We start from the raw sequence: 25,766 nt of genomic DNA, 5'->3' as shown, positions 1-25,766 counted from the left end.
AATTACTGTGCACATTCTGGTTTTTTTAAACAATACTTAGAGGTAAGGAGCTGAAATACAAGAGCAAATACCTCTTAGGAAAATAACAGTTTTGTGAAATCTAAGCAAGACTGTTAATTATGTATTTAGCTTACAAGTGCCCAAATACCACCAAAAACACAACTTCAGTATTGAATTTGGATTCTCCCTTTGGACAACACCAGGATCTAAGCTGACACTCTCTTGACCAGCCAGATTTTGATCACTGGTTTGCATCTTGAATCACTTCATTGATATAATTACTTGCAAACAATGCAGTAATTCTGGATTGTGAGTCTATAATTAAGGTAAGATTCTACCCTTAATCACAAACACTATTGATAGCTGTGCTTTACTTAATTTTTAATTCCCTTTTCCGCTTCAGGTTCACATCCATTCTTTTTGTGCACATTTTAGAGCTTTTCATGATGCACACTGGATCAGTATTAGAGTCACTTGTTTATTGGGTAGAGGTGCCTTATAATTTTTCTGGATTTGTACATGCATATTACAACTTCTGCTTTGATGAACCAAGAAAAAAAATGAAAAAGAAAAATCAACTTGCATGCCTATTACTTGAGAAAATTGTATTGCATTAGTAAACCAAAGAATGAGACAAATTGAAGGATCACTGAATTTACATGGGGAAAAAGTTGGATATTAGGCATATTTCTGATAACTAATGATTTCACCCTGAAAATTCATGAAATTTAGGTAAAGCTCTCTGAAAGTTTGAGCTCTTGGAGGTGATCAAAAGCACTAAGCAAAAGCTTCATGTGCCACACTGCATCAACTCATACCAGCATTTAAAAGTGTTTTGTATTCCCTTCAATATTTAGTTTCCTGTGCTACTTTTTCCTGTGCTCATTTTAATTCTTTCCATGTGATCCATGGAAACAGGGAAAAAACTGGAAACAAAATTTAAAAGCAAAAAAGCATGCCAGTTTTTAAATCTATGCAATATATACCCATGCCAATGGTCTTTTTCTTCTTTTAATTTCAATAGGAACTTCTAAAAACAGCATCACAAGTGAGATGCAGGTGTTTTCTTTGAGTTATTTCCTCTCTCAGAGTACATTTCACCTATCTCTTTAGGGCCACACCTGTATATATACATACTGACAGTCAAGTGTGCTGTCAACCTCTAATTCCAGAGCTAAATAAATATATTGCCAGGCTGTCATCTTGGCCACTGATCCATTGCTATTTCCCTCTTGGCTGAATGACTGTAGAAAATCCCTTCTGCTTTGTTTCTAGCCCCAGCCACCCATAGAGGGCACCCCGATTGTACCACGCTACTCCAAGGGCAATGCTTCTTATCTGTGAGAATCATTCCCTTAAAATTAAGCTTATAAAGCGGAAGTTATCAAATCCCATAAATTTATTTTGGTATTTTTCTTCTCAAAATATTCCTTAAATAACTTTTTTTGCATAGATAAAATATTATTTCCCAGTTTCACAATACTGTTTTTGAGAAGAAAAAAAGAGGAGACTATTATTTTAAAAGTCTCTAAAAAACTAAATTTAAAAAGCTTTAAGAGGCTTTTGTACTATAGATAGATTTGTAAATAAAATTCACTTTAGTGATGAACAAGAAAATTTTTCAATAGAAGTTCTGCTCTTCTCACCTCATATTGGTACCATATAATTACTTGAGGGAGCACGTATAAAGCCTAGGAATGCTTGAGCTTACAAAGAGACTTTTAGATTTGGGGATTTTTATCCATAAACATTACCAAATCTCTTCTGAAATTTATTATAGCCAGAACATTCTTACTCAGTTTGGTCTGGGTGCTGCAAGACTGAAAAGTCCTTGGAAAGATCTGGCTGCTGCAGATACCATAATTTCTGATTTGGCTAATTTATATTAAATTTTCTCTTTTTTTAAGGGCTAAGAGGGGGAAATAAGTGCAGGTTTTGCACACACAGTAAATTAAGCTACATAATACTTGTAGATACCTGCACTTTCCATTTGCTGTAAAAATGAGAGTCATGTCAGACTCCCTTGAACTTCAGCATACTCCCTTTTCTTGGGGCATGTTTACTTATCATCTCTAAAAGGATCTTCACAGTCTGGTCTCCCAGAACAAATATTCTTTAGGAGTGTTTCAAAAACCTGCTGCCTTGGGGATCTACTCCTACTGAACTAACCTCCCAACCCAAGGATCATAAGGCACTGATGGAGCAAGCCACAGACTTTTGGGCTTTATCTAAACACCCACGTGGAAGGTGTGACAAACACACCTCATGCACAGTTTCACCTGCCTTTGCAGCTATGTGCTCTGAAGGGATTTGTATTTCACCACCCTCTCTCTCCCAAATATACACACTTCTGCTCCCCAGGAAGACTTGAGTCAGGTGTGACCCTAAAAGGCCAAGTGCTGTAAAACAGCAGCCTCATCTGCTCACCTTATCCCTGGGTATAAAGCAGAAAGCCTTTCAGTTACAAGCATCCTGTTGAAGGCTAAGCCTTCCACAAAATAGAGTTATCAGGTGTCAGAGCTGGGGGGAGGGCAGGAGGTGCAAAACACCTGGCTGCTCCTCTATTCTCCATTCAATTCATAGTGAGAGATGAGTCTTAATAACCTCTAAAATCATCATCTGCCAAGGGAGAAAAACTGCCTCCTTCCTCACCAGTTCCAGTACAGGGACTCAGCAGTGAGCCCTTCAACGTAGTGAGAATAGGCACCATTATCAGAACTGTTGTGCAGCATTTTCCTGTGGAATCTCAAGTGCCTCTGCAATACCTGGTAGAGACATTAAAGTAAACCCACACAGCTCTATCAGACAGGACAAACTTCAAGAGCTGTATTAATTAAAAACTTTTCCCCAAAACTTGTACTTAAGGATATAGAAGATTCTCTTGTCACTTGAAGTAGCTGAAGCAAGACATCTGTTTCTACAAGAGATGTCCTGACATAGTGCTGAGTTCTGAGCTGAAAATTACTTGATGAAATTCCATTAATTCAAGAGAAATATTTGAATAGGCAGTAGTTTTACAGGGGAAGTGTCCAGGTGTTGTTTTAATATAATCCCCAACCCCTCTGCCCAGATCCAGCCAATAAATTCTATGCTGGTTTCAGATGGTGGAAGGACAAGGGGGTAACCCAGGCACCTTCTGGATCATGAGACAAGAGGGGAAAGTCATGTCAGTCCATTCCATGGCTCAAGGCACTCCAGGAGGGAAAACAGACACCTCAACTCTCCCCCAGCCACCCAACCAGCCAAGGAGGGAGCTGTTCTACCCTCATACCTGAAGAATGTCCATCCACCCAGCTCACAGCCTGGCTTACCAGCACATGGAAGCAGGAGTGAGTAGGGAATGAGAGGACAAAGCCCCAGAAGCTGGGGAAGGACACGGTGTCCAGCACAAGGTTCCACACATGGACTCGGAGAGGGAGAAGCAGCCACACAGCAGGGCTGGGAAGAGCTCTGGCCGGAGGAGGAGACAGGGAGATAAAGTGCCTGATAAAGGAGAAACGTTGCATAGGCTCTCCTCAAAGAGGAGAAAGCCCACCACTTCTAGGAGGAAGTATCAGAAATTTATTGTTGTGGCAAAAAAGAGCCAACAGGTACATTTTACAAACCCCTGGTGAGCAGAGTAAAGGCTGATGTCTGTTTCTGTTGAGCAACCAGCCATGTACTGAAGAGGTCACCTGCTGTGGCTGCTTGATATCCACCTCTCTCACAGCTAGAAACTTGCCAGCCCTCAGCTGAGACAACTTCCACTGAGACTGAGATATTAATTTCAAGCTCTCCTGACTGCAAATCCCCTTCCCTTGGTGTCAAAGATGACTTTCTACACAAGATGCAATACCCCTCTACCCTTCTTCCTGCACACAGGGCAGATACTGCAGCTGCCCAGAGTAGGAAACTGGGATCATCCCAGTCACTGAGGTCTCATTGTCACCGCTCCCTTCACTCTTTGGCACACTAGAGAGGCTGAAGAAGCAAAGCTTAAAGGTGGGCCTTGGAAGTCTTTCCCAGCATACTGTTAGTAAGAGGGTAGTTAGCATCTCCAAGGCATTCTTGGGAAATCTGAAATAATTGACACAACCAAGTCTGGTGAAGGAGTTGGAGAAAAATAGTGGGTAAAAGTTGTGCAGATGAGCCACACAATTAGTGAACCCACTATAAAATAGTGGAGAAAGAGCCATAAGGCTGTGACTGTACCCTTTTTATCCAGTGCAAGAGGGGACAGTCTGGCACAGAGCATTTTAGCTTGGCAAGGGAAGAGGGACTGGTCCAACTAGAAAAACAAGGAGGCTCTGGTGAGCTGGAGTCTCTTTCCCTAGTGGCATTCAGTCAAGTCTGATTTTTCAAAAGAGCACAAAGGGAACACTCACAGACACTTACAAGAAGCCAGCCAAGGAGCAAAGACCTTTCATCATCTGTTCCTCAGGTCCCCCAGCTCCACCCCAAAAGACATTTTCCAGACTTTCCAGTCAGCCCTGAGATGTTGACTGGTGCACCAGCTTCATCAGCTCTCTGGCATGATCTGGCTGCATTCCCTCCCACCTTCAATGAGATAAGAGTCAGGAATGTTGTTCACACAATGGGTGTTACTATTCAAATCTGAAAACCAAAGCAAACATCAGGCATTTGCTGCAGGTCCCAAGGAAGTCACTATATGACTTCCATATAAAGCAAAAACATTTTTCCTGGTGAAACACCAGCTCTGGAAAGAGCTCCTTTCTGAGTCTTTCTGGACACAAATGAAAGAGGGCTTCATCAGGAAGGAGTCAGAGAAGGGAACACTTGGCAGGGAGTTGCATTAACTCCGGTAATTTGAATGCTTCTGATTATCTGAGATGATTCACTTCTGTTCACTTTGCACCAAGTGTTGAGAAAGACATTGCATTTATCTGCATTGACTCACTGTTTCATAACTGGAGCTTAAGGTATCGTTACTACTATGACAATGGGAAGGCTTGGACATCCAAACCCTGACACCAGCCAGGAAAAGACTGCAAAGGGTTTTGGTAAATCCAGACAAATTAGAAAATGTGATAAAAACTCAACTTTCTTCTCCTCTTATCATAGAGTTGCTGTGAAGATGCTGAGAATAAAAATGCAAATGTTCTGAGACAGCTATCTGTCAAGATATCAAGAGGATATGTGTGTCTGGAAAGATTGCTTTGATTTTAATCACCACAAGATGGGTTTTGCTATTATAAAATCAGACTTACAAGGAACACATTATTTTATTACTGTATGGAGTTGCTTTCAAAAAGGCTACGGACAATTCTCAATCTCATACATCCTTGTTAAATGAAACACCTGGAACTAAAACCATAAAAAGTCAAACTTACAGCAGAGACCATTTATATAAGCAAAGTATTCATAAAATTTGAAAGAGGAACATAGAGTTTAATGGCTGGATTAAGGATAGGTCTGAAGAAAAATTACAGGAATAAAGGAAAGACAACATAGTTCCGTGTATGTTTGTTATGGTATTACTTATCAGGTACAATTAACATGCCCTGATATTATGGTTCTCACTGCTCAACCTGCACTGGTATTTACTGTCACTACTGTCAGAACTGCTCAACACCCAAAGAGGAGATGGGGTTTCTAAAGCCTTGGCTTCTATTCAAGTATCTAAATTGATAGCCATGCTCAGAGGAAATCTGACTGCATTGGACACTATCTAAAAAAACTCCTTAGCTAAAATAAGTGTTTCCTTGCCAAAGGAGGCACATGTTTAAAAAAAAAATTAAAGAGGAATGGAGTGGGAGGAAAGGATACAACTGTACTCAGTGAAGTGTTATTCCTCAGACTCTTCTCAGTCCTTACCTTCCTTCCCCCTCGGCAACACACAGTGTTTTCTTGGTCAGGGAGAACATTCCCCCTCCAAGGTCCTATATCAAGGTGAAAGGCCTGCAATTATTAGGTCACAGTTGTAAATTGGTAGCACCTAAGCAAATGCAGTTCCTGTAAGACTCTGTACATACAGATATGCACCAGAAGCATGGGAAATCTGGTATGGGTCCCAGTAGCCAAAGAGGGTGGAAAGAGAAGACACACAGAGAAGAGGACAGCTTGGCTAAGATCACTGAAGCCCTCAGCAGTGAAGCTGTGAAGAGATGCTAGCACTGCCAAGTCCCTACACAGCACCGTACTTCTCCAGAGCAATGTCCACCACAACTCATATTTGTTGTAGACAAGTGAACATTGCCCTAAATTAAATTACAGTGGGGAGCAAAGCATTGTCCTATTAACTGGGTATCTGTGCATGGTTGCCAAACAGGAGGTACAAGATATGCATCGGATTCTGATGAATGAAACACAAAAAGATACAAGGACAATCACATGCTTATTGTTGTATAGAGATGAACTCTGTAATTAGCATCTCTGGGGTAGTGTCTCAAAGAGAAAACAAGAAAGGAAATTGCAATGTGTCTATTTATTTCCATAGCTACTGTATGACTGGGAGCCACTCAGCAACCTCTGCTATTCGTAGAAAGGTTTCCCAACAAAACATACCAAAGGCACAGGAAAAGGGCTTGTGTGTTGTTTTCTCAACACAGTAACAGCCCAACAGGTAGAGCTCCCCACCCTGTAAAGGAGAGGGTGTAAAAGAATGCTTTCCTTAGAGACAATGGGACATAAATCACAAAGCCAGGCTCAGGGCATGGAAAGAGAACACACACAAATGATGAGATTAGCTTATCTGATTAGAGCATGATGCTAAAAACACCAAGGTTGTGGGTTCAATCATTGCATGGGCATTTCACTTAAGAACTGGAGTTGGTGGTCCATGTGAGATCTTTTCAGATGAGATTATTCTATGATTCTATGATCAGTGATATAGGAGGAAGCTGAGATTATTTTAAATATCTACTTCACCACTGCAGAAGTGACAGGCTAGAAGATGCCAAGTAGCACGTGCCTGGTCTGACAGGTATGATCATGCCTCTCCTGCTTTCCATTTCCCAGGTCCCTCCACCGGGGGACTGAGAGTTCACCAGACCCTGTGGTCTTCGAGTGTGCTGTTCACATTAATGACTCCTGTATTATCACACAGTCCTTAATGGAAAGGCACAATGATCCAAACTTACCAGTCTCTCAACCCTCTCGCTCAGGTCTCTAAACCTTCCTGAGGACTGTCTGGAAAACTCATTATTGTACCGGATGTTGGTGATTTTTACATTGGCACTGTAATAGAACAGCTTCTGATCTGTAAGGGAAAGAAGAAGAACAGGCAATACTCAAAGTACCAAGATGAATGAACTTTAGAGAAACACCTGGCGCTGACTGGTATCCTGACATCTAGGGAGTGGATGAGCCTTCACCTGAATCCAACCCATTCAAATACAGCTCCCAAAAGCTAGGAGCAAGCACTCGATTCAGTTAGGTGACCTAATCCAAGTTTTCCCAGCAGTTACATTTCTGGTCAACCAACAGCACTTGGGGTTCACACAGAATGACAAGCTACACCTTGCTGCTCAGTTACCTTCCTTCTTGGCCTGTCCACTCAACACTAAGCCCTGGCAGGAAGCTGCTAGTGGTCAGGGAAAGGGAACAGAGAAACATCCCAGAGAGACATGCAGAAGGCTCTTTTTGCCACTCATGTAAGGGAGACCAGACACTGTGAAACGAGTGAAAGTAAATGCAAACCAACAGAAACCACAGCCCTAAATCATCCTGTGCAGCAGGAAAAGTTCCTAGATCTGCAAAGATGCTAAATGAGGAAGGAAAGAGAGCTCTAGAGAAGCCAGTGTTTTTTCCCCAAATAAGCTTTAGACAGACTGGTGAAAACTCCCAGCATCATCTGGCACAACAGGAACAGAGGAAATTCACTAAGCATAGGAACAGTGATACATTATGCAAAACTTACCATATGCCAGAAAATAAACTAGGAGACCAATGGTGATAGCTACTGCCAACGCTGTTCCAATAACAATTACAGTGATTTTCCAGGGCTCAAGATGTCTTATTTTGATGGCTGACTGATGAATTCTGGGGAAAAATATGAATAAAAGGAGATTTTTAAGGTATCCTTTCATATTTATGGCTCCCATCTCCCCCCCAAAATATTAGGCTAAAGTTTTCTCGCTCAACATTAGTTGATTCTTCCCAGCAATTCTAATTGACTTCTTACCCAACACGCTTGAAAATGAAACCATGACACAAGACTGTTCTGAAATAGGTGCTGGGATGTGCTGGAAGTCAAAGAACAGACAGGTTTGAAGGTTTTAAGTATTATTAGGGCCAAATCAAATAGCAGTCCCACTAAGATTCTTGTGTGATTCCAGACTAGAAATTTTCAAGAATAAAACTTATTTTTCAGCTAAGTGAACTTTCACACAGCAATGTATACAGCTTTCAATTGGTTAAGCAAATCAGTTATCAGACACACTGGCACCTTTGCTTCCAAAACTGCTTTGTGCAGTAAAATTGGTAAAAAGCATGCTTCATATAATACATTACTTCAGCTGCTCAGTCCATTTCAGCCTTCAAAATGGAGAAGAACAAAAGAGATAGCAGAGGCCCAGCTTGTGTTTCATGTCTTATTCAAACTGAATCTAAACACAAAGGCAAGTACTGCTTTAAGTAGTATTTGCTGAAGTGACAGAATGACAGGGAATGGCAAGGACATGAGTAGGAACCTCACCAGATGCTTCTCTCTGCTGTGCTCTTAAATACATCCAAAATAGGTAATGGGAAGTCAATGGACAGTCAGTATTACTTTAAAAACTCACCGAAAAAAAAGTTGGTTACAGCAAATTCTGTCTTTGTCTATAAAAACTCCTTAAGAACCTTAAAGCCATATTTCTATCACATTATCAGCCATTACAAAACATAGAACAAGAAGTCACTATTTTTGGTAAAGAGTCCTTCATTCTATTTCAGGCACCTCACTCATGCAGACATTCACACCTGCGGGTTGGGGTACGGCCTACCCCAGAAAAGCAGGCTGTGAGGATCTTCTCCGAGGGTGTGAGGTGCCTCAGTGAGTTCCTACATACAAAGTACACACAGCTCACTCCCAAAACACACACCCCATGAGTTAGAAGTTTAACTACATTCAAATAAGTTGAAATAATTGCAAGTGACCCCTGCAGCTGTGTGCAGGAAAGGGACAGCAAGAAACTGTGTATGGTTCATGAATACCAAAGTAGATCATGATATTTTATTCTAATTCCATTATGATGCCTTACAATTACAATCTTATTACTTTGGCTTGGAAAACAACTGACTCAAGCCAAATATCATGATATGTGATTGAATGAAAATGGGAGTAATAATTTGTCACTTGGATCTGTTCTGACTTGTTCTGCATGTTCTATTTAGTGCTTCCTTCCCTCCTGCTATGCTGTATAACAGCCATTGACCTCTCATCAAGTTTTTGTCAAAACTAATTTGTGACTCTATAGGAAAAAAATCCACCCCCAAACAAGCAAACAAACAAACAAACAAACAAAAGAACCAACTAACCAACCATCAAAAAGACCCCCAAAAAACAAAGAGTGAAATTAAATTGTGCTGTTAACAGTTCAGAGATTAGCAACTCCAAAATTATTTCTGAGACTATTGTATGAAAATTGCCTTAAAACTTCCACTAGAGAAATGAAAAGCATGGAAGTATAAATAGTGCGGACTCTACCTCACTAACAAGAATGTTTTTGACATTCATTTGTTGTTTTATGGTTTGTTGGGGGTTTTTTCCCTTACTCCAGGTAATAGACTTTTGCATGGCTTATATGCTTTGCAAATGTGCCTATCATGTTAGAAACGAGACTGAGTTACAAGAAAGGCCAACAAAACAAACACAAAAATGCATTTAACTTAAGGCAACACGCCCTTGTCTTCTTGCAGATGCTCTCATTAAAAAAGCAGTTGTCTTGATTAGGCTGCACAGAAGGAAAACACTTGAAAGGTCTTTCAGCTATAATGATCCTGGCATAACCTCAAACCAAAATGCTGGGTTGGAGAAGCCCATTTGAAAGGCTGAATGCCACCTCTGCACCACAGCAGATGAGCCTGAAGAAATTACTGCCTATCATATCAGTGAAAAAGCAGTTTCAGATATGGCTGGGACACAGAGTACTATAAATTTGAAACCTTTTCATCATTCCCTTGTATACAGTGTAAAATTTTTTGTAACTCTTACTCTTTGTTTCTTCTATTTCAAGTTCCATTTTATCATTAACAAACAGAAGCCAAAGTCTACAACAGTTACTCAAGTGTAATTCTACTCTCACATGTCTTTCACCTAACTCATGAAATCTGTTTGAGAACATCATTTGAAAGAGGTGCAGAGGGGTCTCAGCACCAGCTTCTAAACTGAATTTCCTCAAACAAGATGCTGTTTGACAAATTCATCTTAGAAAGTCACTTAATGGGGGAAGGAGGTGCTGTTTGGGCCTTGGATGTCTTTTTTCTAGATTTATCTTAAACTTTCACCCTTTTATATATATAAACAAGAAACAGCTGGAAAATTTTATCCTCCACTTCAAATTTAATTTAAAAATTACAATTGGTTTTCAAAACAAAAGGTATTTTTGAGCAAAATATCCTTGATTCAGCTGTACCATCTGGATAAACATCTTGAATAGATACAGTGCAGACTAAGAGGATTTCTAATCCAGGTTTTCAAAGATATCTGTGAGACAAATCCACAAAAATTACTGAACTGATTTTTTTAACTCCCATTAACTTTGAACTTTATTACTGCTTTACTGTACCTTCTAAGGTTCATAAATTTTATCATAATTATTTTATCCCACTGTGTAAACTTGAACAGTACTTACAGAGATTCAGTACACACAGAGAAATAACTATGTCAGAACTGAAACAACTGATATGCATGTGATGACCTGTCAGGGCTTGAACACTCTGGAGAGAGATGATAGAAGTTCAATGCTGTGCATTTATTTTCCTCAGACCAAGAGTCAAGCAGTCTTTGCTTACTCCATGGGAGCTATGTGCTCAAAGCACAAAGGAACAGGGCCTGAAGCCTAGAAATGCACGCTAAGATTAAAAACACTCCAGCTGAGAAGGTCACTGAAGTCCTCCAGAGTAGAAGCTGAAATTTTATGCCTGAACCAAATACCTGAAGGTGAAAGCTCCCTACCAGCTTCAGAGGGCTTTCTGAAAAGGTCCCTTCTTCCAGCTTAAGTTGCCCTTCCCTCTTACCCAGAAACTGCTCTTTCCCAGGGAACCGTGCCTGTGCACTAATCTGAAATGCACTGCAAACAAGGACTGGATTTCATCCCTTGACAGAAGACTGCCAAGTCTCAGATTAAGATTTTTCCAATGAGGAAGAGTAGTGAAATACTTGCTGGCAAAGAGAAACAACAAAAACTGACATAGAATTATTTACACTGACATAACAATTTTACTTCTTTGTCCTGTCTTGGTTTTCTAGTAATTTCCAACATTATCTCAGCTTTTTCAACTGACATTCAGCTAACATTTTCCCAGAAATACCCACGGAGACCTTTCCTGAACAGTGCTTTGTGATTTGGAGCCCTGCATTCCATACTTGGGCTCCTTCACATCATCCACAAAGAAGCCTTTCAGGAACCTTTTCCTCAACAAGGAGCTCATACCAATGAATACAGAGCCAGAGGGGTCCCTCCCACTATGCATTTTAGAAGACATAAGAAGGACCCAGTTAATTACATCCAACTTTTAGTAACAGACAAGTATCAAAAGAAAAATGTTAGTCTCAAAGGAAAATTAAAAATATTGCCTACTATCCTAACTTGGGTTTTTAAGGGTGGTTAACAAACAAATTATAAACATTGCATAAAATAAATCATAAATGCACTTGCTTCACTGCAGCCTGAAACTCTCAGTTTATAGAAGAAATTAGTGCCTTTTACCTACTGAAATTTAGATTCACTTCTTGCAAAGAAGCAGAATTAAAACTGCCATCCATCCATGAGTCAAATTGTCTGCTTCAGAGGAAAAGCCTCAGAGGTTTTCCTCACGAGGGCTGGAAGCACGCTCAGACACACTGAAAGACCTCCATTACCTGCAGGGAGTTTCATACCAGAGGCAGTGTCCAGCTAAGTCAGCATGCACCAGGAAAGAGAGCACAGACTCTGCTTTGGCACCAGGAAAGAGAGCACAGACTCTGCTCTGGCACGCACCCACTGGCAGTGGCTGCTCAAGAAAGGTGCTGACACGAGAGCCTGATGAAAAGCCAAACCCAAAAGAGTCACCTAGAGATGATGTCTTCTGGGCTATTACATGTCCTTTGCTTTTAGTCCTTCCCACAAGAGAGGCATGCTTAGATTGACAACATTTCTCTACTGTTTTAGGATACATACAGTATTTGAGAAAAAAAACATATAAAAATAACTATAGCAGTAGTTGTAATATTACATTACAATGTAATGTAATATAACAAATACACAAATAGTAGGACAGTGATGTGCTTCAGTTTGCTTGCTGTAATATATCTCTTTACTGGTACATGAAAACTATACTTACCATCACTCCCAAAGAGTTCTGCAAATCTGATACAGCTCTTCTGCTGGTGTGCATCTGTGACAGCAGCTTATGTCAACTCAGAATCTGACCCAAAGCATCTACCTTCTTCTGTAGTTTAAAGGCTTATATTTCTGGATAACAATATATATTTCTGTGCTTTATATTTTATGTCCTGGTTTTGACTGGGATACAGCTAGTTTTCTTCTCAGTAGATGGTACAGAGCTGTGCTTTAGGCTTAGTGTGAGAATAATGTGGGTAACACAGTGATGATTTAGCTGTTGCTCACTAGTGCTCACTATCAGTCAAGGACTTTTCAGTTTCCCACACTCTGGCAGTGAGTAGATGCAAAAGGAGCTGAGATGGAGCATGGCCAGGACAGCTGACCTGAAATGGCCACGGGGATATTCCATACCACAGAGCATCATGCTCAGTCTATAAAGGGTAGGGGGAAAGTTGGCTGGAAGGGGCCATTCCCTGTTCTAGCACTGGTCAGTGGGTGACCAAATGTACTGCACATCAGTTCTCCTTCTTGGGATTTTTTTCCCTGCCTCTTTATTACTATTACTATTACTATTACTATTACTATTACTATTACTATTACTATTATTATTATTATTATTATTATTATTAGACTGCTCTTATCTTAGCCTCTTGGCTTTTACCTTTTTCCCTAAATAACCTCCCAATCCCACTAAGAAGAGGGGTGATATGTGTGGGGTGTGAGTGGCTGCATGGCACTCAGCTGCTGTTTGAGGTTAAACCACAATATATACTAAACAGTTGCTAGGCTGGGTAGATAAACAGTGAAATGCTGTAATCTAGCAATGTATTTTCACTGAACAGCGATGGACAAATTTCTACATGGGAAAAATGCTGCTGAAATTAGAGAAAGCTCCCTAAAGAGCTGATACTGAAACCCCAGACAACTCTCCAGTGGCAGAGAAATTGGCTAATTTCAATTCTGTGGAAAATTGTTCACTTCTGTATAAAATCTGTCCCCCTGTTATTACCAAATCTGTCTACAGACTACATGAAGCTTTCAGATTGTCTTCTGTCAGAAGCATGTCAAAGTAAGCCATCAAAGCTTTGTGTTAGTTTGGCTTCGTTCAAAAGGATGATCTGTATATAATAAAAAACACAAACATGGAAGGAGTATGTGGTGGAAGCAGAATGCCTTGGTTTGCAAAGTTTGTGCTGACCCAAAATGCCCAATCATAAAACTGCATGGCAGAAAAAAACAATAAAGGGAAACACTTCTGAAATACCCTCTAAAAGGAACAGCAGAGGCCAGAAAAGCTGCTGGGATTACACCGGGGCTTTCTTAGGGAATGAAGATGACAAGACTTTAAGGCTCAGGAGGAGGTCTTGTCTCATTCTAGTTTTCCTGTCTAAAATGGCCAGAAACTGAGGGAAATCTGCGAGGAAACATCAATGGTTCCAATTCCATCTTAGTCAAATCAAGTGTGGTATGTACCAGAAGCAAAAGTATTTCACTTGGAATTCAGGATCTGTTCTGGGACAGAATAGGTTTCTCTTCAGCACCATGCAGGAACCACATCTGCCTCCTGCAATAATCAAAAAACTCCCACTAATGCCAGTAGCGCATGAGTGTCCTTGCACCAGAGCTGGTATCTATTTCCTGCTACACCTCAGCAGTCTGTAATTTGCATTCATTTTGCCCACCTACTGCATGACAAATTGGTGCAAGTGGCACTGCATTTCCACCTACATATTCACTTCTAGACTGCCATATACAACACCAGCTGCTCTGTACCTCACCCTGCCAGGGCACGAGATCTTCACAAGGAAGCTGCAGATAGGACACTGCACCTGCTTCCCAGAGTGCAGGACACAGCACAACAGCAGGACAAGACCTGCAAGGTGTCTACTCCACCCAGTTTTCCTCAGCAGGTTTGCTTCCTGAAGGATTTTACAGGGCACACGTTCCAACTTAGCTTGAAATGCTTTGAAAAAAGGCCTCTTGGAACTGGATAAAGTGAATAGTGAAACTCCACTCTTAACAAGGGACTAAGGTGGAGGAGGATGAGCTCAAACAGCAAAGCTTACAGCTCCACACTCAGCTCCACATCCCTGCCCAGCAAAGAACTCTGGACATCTAGCAGGAAACACAGGGGCTTTGATTAAGACTAGGCAGTTTCCATCCCTTCCCAAACATGTAAATATTTAGCTATCCAACACAGACTTCCCCTAATGTACTTTAGATTTTATAATAATTTAAACAACCATTTAAACAATTAAATCCTTTCCTAAGTAGGAAGCAAACAAACTGTACTCAAAGGTTATTTAACTACCCTCTAGCATACTCATTAAAATTATTTACACCACTGTTGATATCACAAGGACATGGCAAGTAGATCTAACAAGAAAAAAAAGGGCTTTTCAATTCTGTTAGGTAGAGAGAGTTTTCCCTGTTTATGTAACAAACACAAACTGGTAATCACAAGTGATGGGAATTTCTTCTATAGCTGACATTTAGAGTAGAAAATCTTTTAAGTTATTAAACAGGGCAGAAAATCTTTGGGTATTGAGCAGGGTACTACTAAGCAGCACAGAACACAAAGATGAATTCCATCCTCTCCTGGCAAAGTCAGGACTGCTGACTAAAATGACATTGTCTCCACAAAATGAGAACAGTTCAGTGGGCAGAAGGAATAAGTTTTGTCCATCCAGAAACAATGTTTCTATTTCAGCATGTCCCTGAAATTATTTTAAAAACCCAGTTTTTAAAAATACTGAGGATGTAAAAAATAAGTAGTGTCTTGCAATCATCCACAGTCATTTGCCTAAAGCAACACAGAAAGAAGATTATGTTGAAATCTTTAACAATCATACACAAAAATTCAACCATACAGCCAAACCATTAGGATGTAAAAAATAATTCAATTTCTTTTGAATTTTGTTCCTGAGGCCATACTTTTAAGCTTCATCAACTACTGCGACAACAACAAAAAACAAACTCATGGGAGACTGAGCATCCCCCTATTGCCACATGAATCCAGAATCCAGTGAGTTAAACAGAAATTACGAATTCCAAGACGTTTCCTGTACATCTAGAACCCAGTTTCTGTTCTGACCCAAGATATAATAGTAGAGTGTTGCAGCTGGAAGACTTCTTTTTGTAAAAGTACTCTGAACTTTCCAGTGATGTCTGAAATATTGCTATGGTAAAACAAAATTAAAGATATCCAGCATCTCTGACTGCATGAAATACTTTCTGAAGCAAGCTGCCTACTCATTACTCCCTAGAAAATCCTGGCTTCTTTGTTATAATACAAGGGTTAAAACCAGAATGATGAACACTTATAGTGTTCCCCTTACATAGTCATGATGACACCACTTATTTAACCAGGATTTTTTGCAGGATTTGGGGGAAATAATATTGCGACTACAGCTGACCAAACCCCATGTTTTTTAAAAATCATATTACTAGCACTTGATTGTGACACAAAAGAGCTTCTTGGTTTCTGCACTGCTGCACTAAAAGCCTGCTGCAGGCAGAATAAGATGATCAGAAGGAAGAAAAGATAAGTCAACCTGATATCATCTTTCTAAACAAACAGCAAATCATTGTGCTTCTGGCTGTGCTAGAGAAGGATTTCTTTCTGCATTTCTCACTTCAGCCATGTTACTCTTTTCATCCAGACAACAACCTCCAAAATCACCCTTTCATCCAGCAATTTCCTGTTCAGCTTACCCTCTGTTTATCATCCCTTTTCAAGCTGCACATTTCAAACAAGTCCATGATGTTTAGACCCCAGTCTAAAAGGATGAAAGAGGCAAAAAGAGCATTGAGCACCAAAGGTAGGAGAAAAAACACATTTCTCCTCTGGATCTATGTCCTTGAAGCCTTAAAGCTTTCCCATAGACAGTACCCTTTACCACCAATACACCTCCAATTTAAACTTGCCAGGTTAAAACATGCCACCTACTTTTGCAGATCCCATGGCAGGTCCCGGTAGGCCTGGTAGCCTTTCTGCCCACCAATGAAGGCTTGGCTAAAGTCTGGACTGCGCAGAGAATGGTGCTGGAAAACGCAGGAGTCGCATTGACTGGCGTGACGGGAAGGGAAAGCTGTTGAATGAAGATCCTTCATTGAGGCACGGCTGGCGCAACACCCAGCACCCTGTGGGTTATTGCAAAATGAGGGAACGAACTTCAGAATAAAAACAAACAGAGGTAAGCATGGAGTTGATAAGGAGACGGTAACCTTCCGATCAGCTCCGCATCAAAGTGCTCCCCAGGCAGAGATGGAGTGAGCAGATAAACCGGCCCAAGCAAGAAGACTTGTTCTTCACTACAGCGAAACAGGAAGTGCGTGAGATTTCCCTTTTCCAGCACTCCCTTTCTATCCAGCTTTTATCCCTATGGCAGGCCTTGTCCTGAGTGGTTGCACCTTCTACCACATGCTCACTGTAAAACTCACTGTGGAGAGGCACCACACTGTCCACAACGCTAAGTCACTTGTCTTCTGAGAGAGCCAACACAAAAACAAATATGGACATAAATGGCTTGGTCAGCCAAGCCTGATCTACCTTGGTGCTCACTCATCCACAGCTATCCTGGACTCCCTTGGCATCAGGGACAAGACAACTATAAGTATCTAGCCTCCTAATTACATGTTAGTCATTTAATGGTTGGCATAACCCCGCCTGTGGAAAATGCTTACTCTGTGAAAAGGGCCACCAATCTTCTTGGAATTCCCTTCTCCCAGCACAAACGTGATTCTTCAGAGCCAGCTGAAAAGGGGAAAAATGGAGATTCACCAGTGAAAAAATGTGCACTTACATCGAAAATCACAAAACAAAATGTAAAATTACAAGAAAGCAAATCTGGTTTTTGCTGTTTGATGCACTGGCATTTGTGCCAAAAAGCTTGAAGCATTTGGTTTTCCCATGAAGTCTCAAGATTTCAGTCATTTTTGTTGGAATATTCACTATCTTCCAGAAACAGCCTCAGCATAAAGGGAGGGGAGGAAAAAAAAAAAGACAAGAGGAAAATTTGAGGAAAATTTTACCTAAACATACCACATAGTTCTCCATCTTTCCCCAAAGTTATCCATTCACAGGCATTTCAATGCAATTGTAGGAGTGTCGGGGCAGACTATTTTGAGGACAATGGGAAAAGGTGATCACTGCTGAACAGCATCTGCTGTTTCTGTAACACTGATTTCTTCATTTGCTTTGATCAAATAATTTGGGGGTTTTTTTTGTTTCTCTGTACTCCCTGTGGAAACTGCATTGGCACAGTTGCCTGCCTTACCAATACTAATATCCTCCCTGGGCTGTACTTTCCATTCCCCACCACCCACCCTGTTATTTTCTTTTTCAAATAAGTAAAACTCAAAAAAAGATTGTGCACAAAGGATTCCCTGCTCCACCCAGAAATGCACACATTCCCACAGGAACTCAAGCTCTTGATGGAGTGATGGAGATTGATTACAAACCAATTCAATGCCAGAGTCAAGAAAATACCTTAGATTTTCTTGTGGGGGTTTTTTCCTCTTTTTTTTCCCCCTGGTTTTCTGTCTGTTGGTTTGTTGGTTTTGTTTTTGTTTTCTTTTTTATGCTGAGAAAAAGTGGCCCTTGAAGTGCACACCCTGTGAGATGTGGAAAATTCTCCCTGATGTGTGCAGAAGTTCAGTGGCAAACTCTGACCACTTGGATCAGGTAAAAAATGTATTACAGGAGAAGTAGGTTTTAGCAAACAGCTAGATATTGAGACATCATTTACCTGAAATCTTGAGCCCTGAAACAAGAATGAAAAACTTTCATTAGAATTGCAAATGTTCTCCGGAAAAAGTGCCAGAGAAAAGGAGTTGGCCAACAATTGATGAATGAACTTCTGGTAACTATCAGATCACACTAGGGACAGACTATTCCTGTTGTTACTCCAGAGTATGAATAACAAAGATATTCCTAAAAAATTATTTCATTTTCTTACAATCAATAATATTTTGCAACCTGCCTAATTAAACTTGAAATTTGTTGCCTTTGTAAGTTAATTAAACATTAAAATGAACTGTCCAGCAAAACAGTGTGAAATAAGGAAATACACTTACTTCTTTCAGATGATGCAAAATGAATTTACACATACCTGTGCCCCAGAAACAATGGTACAGACAGGCCAAGAAAAGACAATAATTAACAAATAATTTTCCTCACAATAAATAATCAAGTTGTAAATTGCTTGGCATTAGGGTGTCATTCAGTAAGCTGGGCAATTAGTAACCTTTTTTGGTTAATACTAGGGAAGCAGTACGGAAACTAGCTATCAAAGCGTGGGGTGGAAATCCAAGAATGTGGGTGCACAGGATTTTGTGAATGAAAGTGCAAAAAGGTGTAATGAGTATTCTCTCTGTTTAACCCTGCAAAGTCAGCCCAGCCGGTCAGACAGACTGCTTGCCTAAGAATGGTAATAACAGATTACCTGGGTTTGTGTTTGCATATTTACACAGGCTCACAGGCTCTAGAGACAAAGAACACCTTTAGAGAAGACCACTGGCCAGTCCTGTAGTAATAACATCTTTGGAATTCACAATCAAAAATGTTTTGCATAACTGTCTACCAGTTACACAAGCCAGGCCATGAATTTCAGACCAAAGACAGCAATCAATCATCACTTTTAAACTGAGAAGTGAGTGTTCCTGTCAGTGATGTTTAACAGAATTGACAGAAACTCTGTTAAACTGCCTGAATGTTAAACAACCTGAATTAATTAGAGCTGCTCTGAGCAGGGGGTTTGACAACATGACCTCTGTACACCCCTGGCAATCTAAATTACTCTGTGATTCTCTGTGAGCATCTTACGAGACCAAACTGGTACACTGCGAGGAAATCCTTCCCTTGGACAAGTCCACTCCTTTTTCCATCAGTGCACCTGGACAACTCAGTTATGGGTTCAGGCCTCCCCCTCCTGAAAAACACAAAAACATCTTGCATTTGGCCTTCAAAAATCAGCAGAAGCTCTAAATGAGCTGCATTTCATTACACTTTTTAATTTCAGCTGTGGACATACTACTCTTTCGACTGAAAAAGGTCACCAGTTTATTATCCCATGCTTTCCTATGCTACATGAAAGGCCAGCCATGGCTTTTAATAAGTGATGGCCGTTAATAACTGGTAACTAGAAAAACAAAAGCAGAAAATCCATTAAAAATAGAATTATTTTCCAGAGCCAATGTGAAGGCTGGGAAAGAGACCAGGGCCTTTATCTTGAGCCTTGAAAAGTCACTTGGGGATGTAACTTTTCATTACATGCCCATGCAGCTCTGAGATACTGAATGCGTGGAGACTCTGGGATGCTACAGCAATGGCCTCGAGCTCTGAAGTATGCTAGATCCTGCCCTGGCTGGTTTCCAGCAGTCCCTCTTTCCATGCCTTTGAAACAGAAACTGCTACACCCGTCTGAGTTGCAGCCAGGGAGGCCAGCCCAGAATACCAGCAACGCCCTTCAAGAGCAGAAGGCCCCCAGTGCCAGAGTCATTAAAAAAGAACTCATAGCCTGTCACCCTGTTTGAGGCAAAAAGGTGGCACACGTGTGCCTGTCCTCTGCAGCTGCTCAGACAGAACTGCTGCTTGGTGCAGTGAAACAGGCCAGCTTGCATTTTCTTCTGTCAGGCTAACAAGCCGCTCTCTACATCCAGTGCATTTATCCTCCTCTCCCTGTTAAGGCACACAGCATCTCCAAAGAGACAGGAGATCTTCACACGACTTAGACCAGGCCTATAAAGAAACACAGCATTTTAAAATACAAATAAATCTTTTACAGGCACAGCTCCAATTGGACAAAGGAAGAGCAGCATTGTTTCACACATCTAAAGTGCTAGAGGGACTTACTGGGAGCATTTGGACAGAGCTCTGCAGGTGGCAGCACATGCAAAACAAGGCTTTTTCTACATCTCTACATCCCCAGAAAACAAGCAGCTTGGATTTGATCTCACATTATTTGTTAGCAGCTAAGTTGCCTGGTGGAAGCCAAACAGAGTTTGACTTGCTTTCTGCCGCAGATATTACCTGTTCCAGTTTACTCTGTAGCAACATCCAAGATCCTACATGGCATTTTTGTCAGTGGTCACCTGATTTGTCATACACTGCATTAACCTTCAAGGCTTCATAGACCCAACTTGACATAATGAAAATCAAGTCCAAAACCTCCATTCTGCAGCTGTTTTGTCTCTACCTGTATTTTCAGCCACAGCTCAGGAGATCAGTCACTCTGATAGAAACATGCAGAGTACCAAATGAGGGTCCCACTTGGTTCGCCGCCTTCCTGTGAGACCTGTCCGAGCTCTCTCTCAGGTAACTTGCTTTCTACTTAGGTGGCACAGAATGGATAGTTTTCCCTTCCATGCCCTGCTGTTTCCATTGATTATTCAAAGGCAACAGTGCCAGGCAAGTCTGGGACAACAGCACTGTTGTGGCATCTAAGGGTCAATCATGAGAAGGACCTGGTGTCAGGCTTCTTCAGGCTGGCTACCAAAGTACTGGGCTGTCAGACACAGCTGAGGGGTGCAGTCAGCTCACCTGAGACAGTACCCATCCCTTAGCCATGGCCATGTGCCTTTCCCTGAAGCTTCTAAGGCACTTGGACAGAACAAAATCACAGAGCAGCTGAGACAGAAAGGGAACTCTGGAGATCATCTAGCCCAAAATCTCTGCTCAAAACAGGCAGAGCTGGATGAGAGTGCTGAGGATCATGTCCAATTGTGTTTTGAGTATCTCCAAGGATGAAGACTCCATAACTTCTCCTGACAACCTCGTTCAAAGTTCAAGTACTCTCACAGTAAAGAAGTTTTTTCTTATGTTTTCATCATGCTCTAGCATAGAAGACTATTTCCTAGCACAGTTCCTCCATCTGGTCTGTCCACTGGGGAAGGAATGTTGCCATTAAAAGCTCCCTTTGGTATGCAGGTCATCTGCTAGTCTGGAGAACAGTGCCAGACTATGTCTAAGTCACAGCTCCAAAGGCTGTAGGTGATCCCAAGAGCCTGGTGAAGGTCAGAGATGTCTAACAATTGCTGTTTGTTTGTACTGATTTGCAAAGAATGATCTGTGGTTAAAATGGGCTCTGGCTGCCAGGCTGATGGCAAGTCCTTCCTCAAGTAAGGAAGAGCCCAGTGGCACAACTGGAAGGTGGAAAGCATAGGCACAGAAGGGACAAATATCACATAGCAAGCACAGCTCCGGTTTACTGCAGGGAGGAAGGAATTCAATAGCTAATCAAGTGAATTGGAGATATGCTATGTATTTCTCAGAGAAAAAGAAATTTTTGTCATCAAAAAATGCAACTCTTTCTTTCTTAATTGAAACAAAAATTTTTGCACCTGAGAAAAAGCCACAAACAATGAATGGCAAACAAAATATTCTTCAAAGGAAGTGTGATTTAAGAAAGGGTTCAATTAGAAATAAAATTAAAGCAGATTAACTGCCAGATGCTCTATTTGTTTCTAAAGTCTTCTAACCAGATGAGTTTTGAAAAGTTTTCTTTTCAGCAGTAATAGATCAGACACCCGCTGGGTCTGACAGCTTTGTTTTATAGAAGGATGCTGTTTAGCCACAGATACAAAAGATCATAAGAATTATTCTTCCCTTCAGTTCGTCACTTCAAGCCCTTTGACAGAAATTCTAGCCACACAGCCAAATACAACCACACCAGCTGAGTATATCTTTGGGTTATGACACAGTTACCAATGTAACTGAATGCTCAATAATGCTTTAAGTGTTACATGCACAACACAGGCACTAACAGAAAATCAGCACAAAGCTGTTTTCTAAGCTAAAAAATTTTGCTAAAATTATGTCCTTTAAGAAGTCTAACACTCCTTGGCTTGCACTGAACCCAGTAAAATGTGACAAAAGAGCTACTCTTTTTTCAAATAGCCACCTTCTCATCTACAGCCAACATGGCATGTCCAGTAATATTGCAATAAAGCTGTTGCATTCCATTTTTTTCTCTTAAATAACCTCAAATTCCAAGTTCATCCTGCTGGCTGTTAGGTATTATAGACCAGGATCAATGAATTCCAGCATGTTTCATTCAACAAAAGCTTACCCTTCCAGCTCAGAATATGGTACAATTTATATAATTTCCCATTATGACAGGAAAGGGAAAAGAAGAAATCTGATCAGTGTCTTCAATCTACAAAACTTATCAAGAATTGTCTATATGGCAGACCAAAGCATGCCACTGCAAACCTCTCTATCCTATCAAGTTCTCAAAATTACTGCTGCTATCTTGTTTGCAAGAAGGCTGACAAATTCAGAAAACTGACCCATGGTGCCAAAAAATACCTGACCATGTGCCTTTCCAGTCTACTCTTTCACAGGACAAAGGTCTGGCTTTGTTGATGCAGATAAGCAGACAAAATCTGTTCAGTACTTGCTCTCACAGCCATAGTCTACTGTATTTAACATACTTAGAAAGGAAAGAGGGATGCCAAGCTTTCTGATGGGAGAAGCCTGAAACTCACACAGTGCTACGGAGTCCTGTGCTTAAAGCCTCCAGCTTTAAGCAGCTACAGCCTCCCCAGATTTTGCAAGCAAACTGTGTAGCAAGCATCTCTGCATCTTTGAGGCAGCAGGAGCACAGTGCCTTTTGTCCTCCAGCTCCTCTCTAGTGAATTGAAGCAGAGCACCAGCAGCTGCCAAGGGCGTAAGGCTCTTGTACAATGCAATCCACCCCCTAGTGGATGACACAGGACCTGTTTACCTGCACGTAAATTCAGATAACAGCTGGTCAGGTGGGTAAATTCCATCCTAGTCTCGATGACATTTTGCTCATCTAACAGCTTCTAACAATCAAAAAAGCCAGATGATTAAGAGAACATAAAAGCCAGCACATAAATCCATGGAATAGGATTAGTGTAACGTTCTAAAACAGAGGAGTCCCCAGCTTACAGTTGCTTACTGTGATGCAGGAAATTAGTAAGTACGTGAAACAGAAGGTAAATTTAAAAGAAGGTAAATTTAACGACTTTTATTAAATTTACATATAAATTACATTTTTGTCTGTCATGCATGATTTACAGTTAGACATATCCCATTCTGCCTTGAGTGAAGATGTTAATTCCTCTAAAAACACAGATGAGACAAACTGCAGCTTGTAGCTTCATAAATAGGTGAAAATGCAGCTTAAAATAAATACAAGTCTGCTAGACCACCTAAACCAAATAAAGAGTTTTGGCTTCAGGTTTCCTGAATTTCCCTCATGGAAAGCCAGACAAGGTTGACATTGGCAGTTTTGCCACAAGTAAGGGATCAAGGCCCATCAGGTCCAGCTACAGCAATACTCCCTTGGATGAAATCTGTTTTTTCAAATGCTCTTGTTGATAGTCACCATTTGGTGCTTAGCATCACCAAGAGGCCTCAGAGCATCTGAACTACATTACTTCCAAGAAAAAACATGAACAGAAGTTTTCAGGTGCTGTAAGGAGAATCTCCACAAGGCAGTCCAAAATAAAGGCTTCCAGAACATACACGAAGTAGATGCCAGGTCCTCTTCTTCCCCACTCCTCCTGGCTACACTCGGCAATAAGGGAGATCAGGTTCTGTATCCTTACATGTAGACCCTCAGAAACGGCAGTTCCTTAAGCAAATGACAAGTTGATTTTTTGTTTGCACCACTTTGGAGAATGAGGTTTACTCCAGCCCTTGAGACTGAGCTAAATGCTTAAGGCTTTCTGATATAGTGCCCAAAATAAGCAAATTGGAAAGTTCACAGATTCAAATTTTTTTTTTTTTTTTTTGCATCTACTTATCTGTTTCGGGGAATCAGTGAGAAAGTTGGTATTTGCAACGCTAAAAATGTGAAGTGTGGAAGTTACAATGAAATCCAGCAGATGGGGAAACCATTATGCCCTTTTAAAACCCAAGCCTAAAGTGCTTTGAGAACTGAAAATCCATAGTATTTTTAAATTATATTTGTGAAGAAAAATATAAAATTTTATTCACCATCCTGGAAAGACAATTGCTACAACCAAGAAAAAAATTTGATATATATTTGTCATTTATCAGTTTTAAGCTTCCTCTAACAAGCAATATATGTCAAAGACATGTTCGTCTGAAGATGCTGAAATGAAATTTGTTGGGCTCAGACCTATGGAACCAGTCTGACAGTGTTTATTCCCTATGTAGAAATTAAACCACCAAGTTTGTTTCTGAAGAAAAGTTTGTTTTCCACAAGAAAAGCTCCTAGAGGGAAAAAAAAAATCAAGTGCCAGGTATACACAAGTATAGAATACACAACAGGTCCAGACTTTCTGTGGGCTTCCAACTATTCCAGTACCTCCAGTGAGGCTCTAGAAAAGCATTGTTCTCTGGACTGACAAACAGATCACAGTCCATGTCATCAAAATACTTCTGTTATCACTGCTCTGGAAGGATCACTGCTCTGTTTGGCAGCACTGGCAGCAAGCTGCACAGTCCAGAGGGGATCCCTGAACTGCCATTGACTTTGCCAGCTGACTGGTGCTTATCTTGAACAACACCCTGATCCTGAGACTATAACCACTGAGGGCCTGTTTCCCCCAGCCCTTCCAACTAAGATCGTACTGAAATCCTGCTGTTGGCCTTTTCTAGCCTGGCAGAAGGTTCTTGCTTGCCATGCTGGACCAGCTCTGAGTCTTGGCAGTGGGGACAGTATCTTTTCTCCTGAGTTCTTTCTCTTCTGACCACAGACGGAGAAGATAGCATTTGAGCAGCTCATTATCCAGCAATTAAGTCCACATTACTTGCTGTTGTTGGGATCAGGATCCACATGAAGTGTTGGCAAGCTTGCAGACACACCAAAGAGAGCATCCCTACCAAGAATAGGTGTGTTCTGCTGCTGGGTTCTAGAAAGCATTGGATATCTACCTGGCTGACAGAAACATGGGGTCCTGAAAACTTGAAGCTACAGAGAATATGAGGTTTGTGTGACTGAGATCATATGAGTCAGCTACAGTCTGGCAATGCAACACAGACAATTCATACTTCCTGTGAGAAGAGAGAGATATGTTCTGAGTCTGTCAGAAGTACTGCCCTGCTCTGAAAGAGAGGGGTATTTCCACTGTAATGCAAAAGGTTGTTTGGGGTTTTTTTTGGTTTTTTTTTTTTTAACAGGATACAGCTAAAGATGCACATATAAAATTATAAAGACTTGAGAACAGTATTCACAAGAATAAGAAGTTTGAGAAGTTTTTTTCTGATGATGGTCATACTAAGATCGTTACACTTGGTCATCCTGCACAAAAGGAAAAGGACTTTTATTCAGAAAAATACAGTCTGGGAAGATAAAAAATGGA

General features: G+C 40.9%; 1 protein-coding gene across 1 annotated transcript in view; it reads right to left on the bottom strand.

Annotated features, from left to right (window-relative positions):
* The window catches only part of LOC130252381 (transmembrane protease serine 11E-like), a 39,471-nt gene extending 22,891 nt beyond the window's left edge, over positions 1–16,580 (bottom strand). Inside the window, exons 1-3 of the mRNA XM_056489874.1 lie at positions 16,417–16,580; positions 7,859–7,980; positions 7,080–7,198 (exon numbers count right to left, since the gene is read on the bottom strand). Of these exons, the coding sequence (XP_056345849.1) occupies positions 7,080–7,198; positions 7,859–7,980; positions 16,417–16,580 (405 nt within the window). The remainder of the gene's footprint in view (positions 1–7,079; positions 7,199–7,858; positions 7,981–16,416) is intronic.
* Between the last annotated feature and the right edge of the window lie 9,186 nt (positions 16,581–25,766).

Source organism: Oenanthe melanoleuca, chromosome 4 (assembly GCF_029582105.1).
Source record: "Oenanthe melanoleuca isolate GR-GAL-2019-014 chromosome 4, OMel1.0, whole genome shotgun sequence".
Classification (NCBI taxonomy): Eukaryota; Metazoa; Chordata; class Aves; order Passeriformes; family Muscicapidae; genus Oenanthe; species Oenanthe melanoleuca.
This window is presented reverse-complemented; position numbering and strand designations above follow the sequence as displayed.